This window comes from Cryptomeria japonica, chromosome 1 (genome assembly GCF_030272615.1).
Source record: "Cryptomeria japonica chromosome 1, Sugi_1.0, whole genome shotgun sequence".
NCBI lineage: Eukaryota > Viridiplantae > Streptophyta > Pinopsida > Cupressales > Cupressaceae > Cryptomeria > Cryptomeria japonica.
The window spans coordinates 21737952-21745676 of NC_081405.1; the positions used below are offsets into that span (position 1 = coordinate 21737952).

A 7725-nucleotide genomic window follows, 5' to 3' on the forward strand; every position below is an offset into this window, starting at 1 on the left:
AAGATCAGGTATGTAAATTGAACAAAGCTTTATATGGTTTGAAACAAGCACCTATAGCATGGTATGAAAGATTGCACTCTTATTTAATCAAGATTGGTTTTATAAGAACAAGTGAAAACAACAATATGTACATGAGGAATGATGAAAATGGAATACTGATCTCAACCATATTTGTTGATGATATTATGTTTTGTGGAAATGATTCTTTATGCAAGAAATTTGGAAATGAAATGAGAAAAGAATTTGAGATGTCATTAATCAGTGAGATAAAGTATTTTATAGGTTTACAGATACTACAAATGAAAAATGAGATTTTCATTACTCAATCCAAGTACATAAAGGAAATCTTGAAGAAATTTGGAATGGACGATTCAAAACTAGTAAGTACTCCTATGACTACCAACTGTAAATTATCAAAGAACGATGAATCTGCATCTGTTGATGAGACACTTTACCGATCCATGATTGGAAAGCTACAATATGTTGTTCACAATAGACTAGACATAGCACATGCAGTAGGTATAGTTGCAAGATTCTCTGCAGATCCTAAGGAAACACACATGACAGCAATCAAGAGATTTTTTCAGATACTTGAAAGGCATTGAGGATTATGGCTTAGTATATCAGAAAGGAAATGACTTTGATTTAAAAGTTTATACTGATGCTGATTGGGCAGGCAACATTGATGCCAAGAAAAGCACAAGTGGAGGAGCTTTCTTTTTAGGAGAAAGACTAGTGAGTTGGCTTAGCAAGAAACAAGGATGTGTTTCACAGTCAACAGCAGAAGCTGAATACGTTGTTGTAGCATTGAATTGTACCAACATACATGGATTAAACAACTATTGGAAGGTATAAATGAGAAATTTACCAAGCCAGTAACTATATTATGTGACAATACTAGTGTCATTAACATTTCAAAGAATCCTATCATGCACTCTAAGACAAAGCACATCTCTATCAAATATCATTATCTTAGAGAAGAAGCCCAAGAGAAGAAAGTGGTGTTGGAGTATGTTAGCACAAAGGAACAAATAGCAGATATCTTCACCAAGCCACTACCAAGGGACACTTTTGAGTATCTCAGAAGTAAATTAGGGGTCCTACCCCTATCTTCTACTCACTGACCAAGTTCGGTGAAGGCATCAATTCGATGACTCTACAGAATATCTTTAGGAGTTGATGTTGATTTACACACTTTAGGAGGTTTTCTAAAGGTGTACAGGAAACAAATACAGGGAACATGAATTGAAGACAAAATGCTCTGACCGAGACTAAGTTGATACATAATAGCAGGAATTCACTTTATACAGGAAGAAATTATGTTTTAGTTCTTTACTTTTTGGCATTGGTGTCAAAGGGGGAGAAGACTGAAGAAAAAGAAGATTGAAGAGAAAAGAAGAGAAAACTACTATATGGGGGAGAATTCTGATGACAGAAGGAGAGCATTTCAGAATCTCACAGCAATCCGAATCAATTAGATCAAATCAATTGGTTTTGCCATCAATGCCAAAGGGGGAGATTGTTGGCACTTCAATAAAGATATTGAGAAGGTTGTTGATGATTATGGATACAACTGATTAAGGATGATTACTGTCTTAATATTATTAATTTTTCATTGATGTCAAGAAATTGATTTTCTAATTCAGTACGATGTTGCCATATCTTAAGAAGTATGATTTGATGAGTATAAAGATGTCAGTAAAAGACATAGAAAGAATATGATGAATAAAGGGAGAAATAAGTTATTCAATGGGCAACTATTACCGAGTTAGACAATGATGAGATCATGATGAACATTTAGATTGTTTTGATATCATACATATGTTATTGATTGTAAGGTTAATACTATACTATGTTACTAAGCAAAGAACCTAGTCGGTAAACCCTAAGGAACCTAGTCGGTAAACCCTAAGGTTATTGCTATCAGTTAATGAAGGAGAAATTTCTACCGAGTGAAGTTTAGTATTTACCGAGTTGCAACCAAGTAATAACAGAATGCATTAAATGATTACATGCATTATTTAATGAAGGAAGCTGATGAGTTGGCTATGATTAAATGATTGGTATGTTGTGAATGAAGTTTGTTAAAGAATCTATGGCAAAGGAAAATTGGCAGGAAGATCTACAGCTTAGATTGAACCGCAATACCCTAGCACAAGTTCCAAGAAATGTATGCAAGTTCCAAGGTAGGGTAACACATTTTCATATCGGCGAATACATTGAACCTGGACAAAGTTTGAAGATCTGATGACTATGATTGATCATGGGAAATGTGATCAAGGAGATTAAGCGGTTGGCAAATTGTTTATAAATAAGGAACTGTTTTTAAACAATGCATGCGGGCAAGTGTATGCATAGGGATGCTACATAGTGATTACCGAGCACTGAAGCTTGAAGACCTATTTTGTATAACAAAGTATAAAGCCCAGCAGATGGACAAGATGAGTCCTATATTGTATTGAGAAAATAAGAATCTTCTTTAGCATTTTAGATGTGAAGTTGCAGATAGATTTTTTTTACTGTTATTTTGTGAAGTGACAGAAAATCTCTTAACCGAGTGGACTTAACAGTCTTATTTGTAAAACCCTCTAGCAAGGTGACATTCTGATTGAGTGTTTGAAATCCTTTAACAAGGTCACTTCTAACAAGGTGAAGATCCTAACAGATTTGAGGGAAATCCCTTAACCAGGTCACATCTAGCAATGTGTTTGTAATCTTTAACAAGATTTTCTTTTAACCCAACATACTCTAGAAGAGTATATTTTTTAGTGGGTCCGAAATCCCACAGTGGTTTTTCCCTATTTGGGTTTCCACGTTAAATCTGGTGTTATGAGTGATATGATGTTTATATATGTTTGAGTTTGCATGTTTAGCAGTTTTGGATATATTACTAAAATATATGTTACCGAGGTTGAATCTGATGTTTTTATGGAAGATTAAGTTTGTATGATTCATCCCCCCTCTCATCTTATTTGCTTGGCATCTGTACTTACATTAAGTATCAAAACCATTAATCCTTTCTTTGTAAAAATCACCTTAATTGGTGTCACCCTAACAAGTGTTCATACATTGAGAATAGCATTCTCTGTGGTTTTTCCCCTAATAGGGTTTTCCACATAAAATCTAGTGTTTCATTGTGTATGGTTTGCTCTAGTTTTCATGCTCATATATTTTGTGCAATATGTGTTAAAGTTAAGTTGATGCAGATCTGATTTAAGGAATATTGATTCAATGCCCCCTCTCTATTGTCTTTTGCATTAGAATATTCAACATCTTCACCAAACCCTTCACTAAAAGAAAGTTCATTTATTGGCAAGATTTTTTGGGGGTTTGGTAGGTTTTTTGTTTGGGAGATTCCATTTTCTCTCTATTATTGAGGGGCTAATTTCATTTTTTGTTGTGTCTTATTCTCTTTGAAGGTGTATATATCTTTGTATTAGGGTATTTCAATAGGATTCATTTTTTGAGATCCATCTCTTTACCAACCTAAGCTATGATAAAGGTAGATGTTAGTATAGTTTTTAGTTTTACTAGTGGGTTAACTAATTTTCAAAGGCACGGGTTTTTCCTCCACTTTTATTAATATTATTAGGCTAATAATGTGAGTTAAAATAGTTGAGGCATCACCATCCTACAAAGGAGTTCTGATTTTCTATTTTGGGAATATTATTTACTATCTATAGACCACTTATTGGTCGCTCTCTATCAGCTATTTTTACAACCTCCACTCTCTCCTTTGTCTATTTAACCTCACTATCTAGCTTGTATTTTACTGTTATTGTAGCTTCTTTTGGAGAACTCTTAATACAATTATGTTATCATGATATTTCTTGGTTTTCTTTTGTTGAAGCTTTTATAGCTTTTATAGCTTTTATAACTTATAATTCCCCTTAAAGGGTTTTTGGTCATTCATTTATTTCAAATTTCTAACACATGCTACTTTTAGGGATTCCTCAACTATGAAGTCTTTGGGCCACCTATTCTATCTATCTATCTTAAATATCCTATCTATTGATCCTATTAGTTGTTTTGAGATTTGTGCCATTGTCCAAACTTGTGTGATAGATCCTACTTATCCTTTTGATCCAACACTATGTATGTCCATGGTCTTGAAAGCCACATTGGGCTTTTTATTTTACTTCCATTGGTATCTTTTGTCAATTAGGACAAACCACTATGATTTACTTATGATTGGAGAAATGATCTAATCCTTTTTTTATCTTTGGATATTTCTATGAATCACATGATGCACTCTTCCAACTATGATTTTTATAACTCACACGATTGGGTGGATTATTATATATGAATATCATTCATCATTGATTTATCACATAATTATAATTCTAATTTGCTCATTAGACATGAGTATTGTGAATTTCTTATCATATTAAAATATTTATTATTGATCTATCTAACAAGATCTTCCTTTAATCAACTGCATCCTATGTGATAAATCAATTCAAGTGAGGAGAATGCATGATCACTCATTCTCTCATTGTTTTATTCAATATATATTGTGAGTGAAAATATTCTCAAGATATCTCATATCCCTTCTCTTCTAGGAATTCATAGATGAACATATATACAAAATATTATGACATGTAAGAAAAAAATCAAGCCTTTGCATACTAGTAATGTGTTGATATATTGCATTTGTTTTATGCATGTTTGAGAATGACAAATGCTTTGAGATGTGTGATTAATACATATAGTTTCACATGCACCTCAAAATGCAGAAAACTATAATAGTGAAAAAAATCCTTAATTCATTTGCACATTTATTTTTGGGCCTACCTTAGGCAATGCCTTAATGCATTTATATAAACACTATAAATTTTGTACTATTTGTAGATTTTATCTGGCATACAAACCTTGGTTGCCCCTATCCTTATATTTATCATCTATCCTTATGATTATGTGCATGCAATCATAGTCAATTTAGCTTATATGACTCATTTGATCATTAATCCAATAATAATCCCCAATCCAATCCCAATAAATAATAATCTAATCTAGTTGCCTTACCTAGGTTGTGTCTACTTTGTAAAATAAAATAAAATATTTTCACTAGTTGGCCCCATTTAACACTTTGTTCCAAAGACAACTATATCAAAATATTGACTTTTTTATACTATGTTCATTAACAAAAAAGACATCAATTTGCATGGACATTTGAAGAGATGTAAGTGGATACCTCTTAGGCACATATAATCACAAGAATAATAATTTACATTTTCATTCAACTTCTAAAATCAAGGAAGGAATTTAGAACATATTCTCACACTAATCCTTGTGCATGTGAATTTCATTGAAAACACTTTAGAACTCATGTGCATTTCTGAAGCCTGTTGTTTGTGAATTTGTTTTTAAATATGACCAACTTGAGATAAACACCTAGAGATTGCAAACAAGTATATTATTTTCTAATGATTTAATTGTTGATAATCTAAAGGAAAAGGCCTAGAAATCATGAGAGTTCAAATTTGTGTTTACAAGGAAAATTTGAAGTCGCAAACTAGATTCAAAGAGGCATAATCATATATACATTTGCATTCAACCTCTAAAATTGAGAAATAAAATTCAAAACATTTTCTCACACTAATCCTTGTGCATGTGAATTGCATAGAGAACATTTTAGAATTCATGTGCATGTTTGGAACGTGTTGTTTCTAAAAGTGTTTTTAAATATGACCAACTTGAGATAAACACCTAGAGACTGCTAGAGACTGCAAAAGAGAATATCATTGTCTAACACTTTAGTTGTTGAGAATCTAAACAAAAAAGTCTAGAAATCATGAGAGATCAAGTTTGTGAATACAAAACAAATTTGTAGCCATAAACTAGATCCAAATAGCAATGCTGACTCAATACATAGTAGAAAAGAATATTCTATTTTAACATGTACACACAACTATGTAGACAATTCCAAATTTCTAGATATATGAATTCATTATCTTCATCAATTAACATTTGCTGTTTATTTACAAAATGAAATTTGTTACTATTTGTTGTATAATTACACTTCCTATCTAAAATAGCCTAATTTAATCCACTTCACTATTTAATTGGTTTGGGTTTAAATGTGTTTCATAATTAGAAACTTGTATGACACTCGACTCCCAGTTTCATAGGGGCAAGGCTTAGAACTTAACCATTGTTGTTTTGCTCACATCAATTGCAAGTGTCCTGTGCTCACATCAATTGCAAGTGTCCTGTGCTCAAGTTATATTAGAAGCGCTTCATTTGTAGCCTTTAACCATGACAATCTGAGTTTTACAGACCCCAATTGGAATTCATACTGAATGTTCAAATCAAATATTATTAATACAAAGCTCAAAAAGTGAGGCGTACAATAAACACAAAACTAACCCAGATTTACGTTATGAAGAAGATAATACATAACGTCTAACATGGATTGTTTTCCAGCAATACAAGCAACAAACAAATGTCTCAAGGGATTGAGATGACCAAACTTGTGAGAACTATTATTTTGGTTTTTCTTCCAAGAAAAACTGGTATTGTTTATACACAGTTCCCAATCCAAAGAGTCATCTTCGATCAAGAACACACACACAGACGATTGAGCTTCTCATTTCTGTCCTCCAAAGAGATAGCCAAGAGAAGACCCTCCACCTGGTGCACTCTGCACTTTTGTTGAAGGTCGATCCTGAAATCATAAGATACAACACGAATGGTAATTGTCTTAACAAAATATTATGTTGATCTTATGGTCAGCTTTAAATCATACACATTAAGCAACATATTAAATCTAGAGATTGTAAACCATCCGTAATCGTACTACCCAATAGACTACTTATATACTTTTGAAGAAAAAGAAAAATGGAATGGAACTTACAGTGATGAAATTCCCACTGTTTTGGCCTTCTGCACGATGATAGTTATTTGAGATGGGCCTTTTATTGTCATTGTTTGGAGGGGGGTCTTTTGTGGGCACTGAGGCTTCTCCTCCAAACAGATATCCCAATGAGCTTTGCCCCCCTCCACTGCAAACACCTCGACCCATTTCGATTGTATTGCTGGTTAAGCTCAACTATATATTTCTCACTTAAGCTAAAACCCAAATTATAGCAATGAATAACTCTCTCAATTGGGTATGCTCTATCAATGAATAATTCTCTCAATTGGGCATGCAATATATATGCTCTAGCTGTGCTCGTTTACATTAAAATGCACTAAGAAATATGCTTTTCGCAATAGAATATTGAAACTAATATGCCCATGAATTATCTGTATACAAGGAATAAGGAGAATGCCAGCCAAATCCACAGGTAATGTCCAACCTAGCAGATTTGTCTGATTGCAGAGGGTACGAATAATGCACTAGATTATTCAGATAAGATCACATGAAATCAATTTGATGATTTGCTCAACGTTGGGGTCCGGTGGCATTCTTTGTAATCTAGTGTACCAGCAATAGAAAACCCTAATTTTTAAAGCGACTTGTCCAACCACAAGCACAAAGGAAAGCAATGATTGTGCCTTATTTGAAATGACAGATTACTAAGAAGTGACTCGACCTCCTACTTTTGTTAGGTTTAGGAGCGACAAAAATGGATCAAAAGTCGCCTTTCAATTCATTTTTCATACCTGATATTCAAAATAAGTAATAATGGAATCCAAGATGGATGAAAAAGTAAAATGGTTAATCCTATTTTGGGATATATGGTGATGATAGTTTCTTAAAAAGCTCAAACAATAAATCAT

At 33.0% G+C, this 7725-nt stretch overlaps 1 protein-coding gene across 1 annotated transcript; it reads right to left on the reverse strand.

Annotated features, from left to right (window-relative positions):
- Positions 1 to 6292: 6292 nt before the first annotated feature.
- Positions 6293 to 7410, reverse strand: LOC131028716 (protein SPIRAL1-like 3). The gene is made up of 2 exons (XM_059218335.1): positions 6857 to 7410; positions 6293 to 6667 (listed from the first exon to the last, which is right to left on the reverse strand). Exons 1-2 carry the CDS (start codon positions 7022 to 7024, stop codon positions 6590 to 6592), a joined length of 246 nt encoding a protein of 81 aa, XP_059074318.1. The 5' UTR covers positions 7025 to 7410; the 3' UTR covers positions 6293 to 6589.
- Positions 7411 to 7725: the final 315 nt, after the last annotated feature.

Coding starts and splice junctions, on each gene's coding strand:
- LOC131028716 (XM_059218335.1), bottom strand. CDS start 7,024: ATGGGTCGAGGTGTTTGCAGTGGAGGGGGGCAAAGCTCATTGGGATAT. Junction 6,668..6,856: donor ACAGTGGGAATTTCATCACT/GTAAGTTCCATT, acceptor TTATGATTTCAG/GATCGACCTTCAACAAAAGT.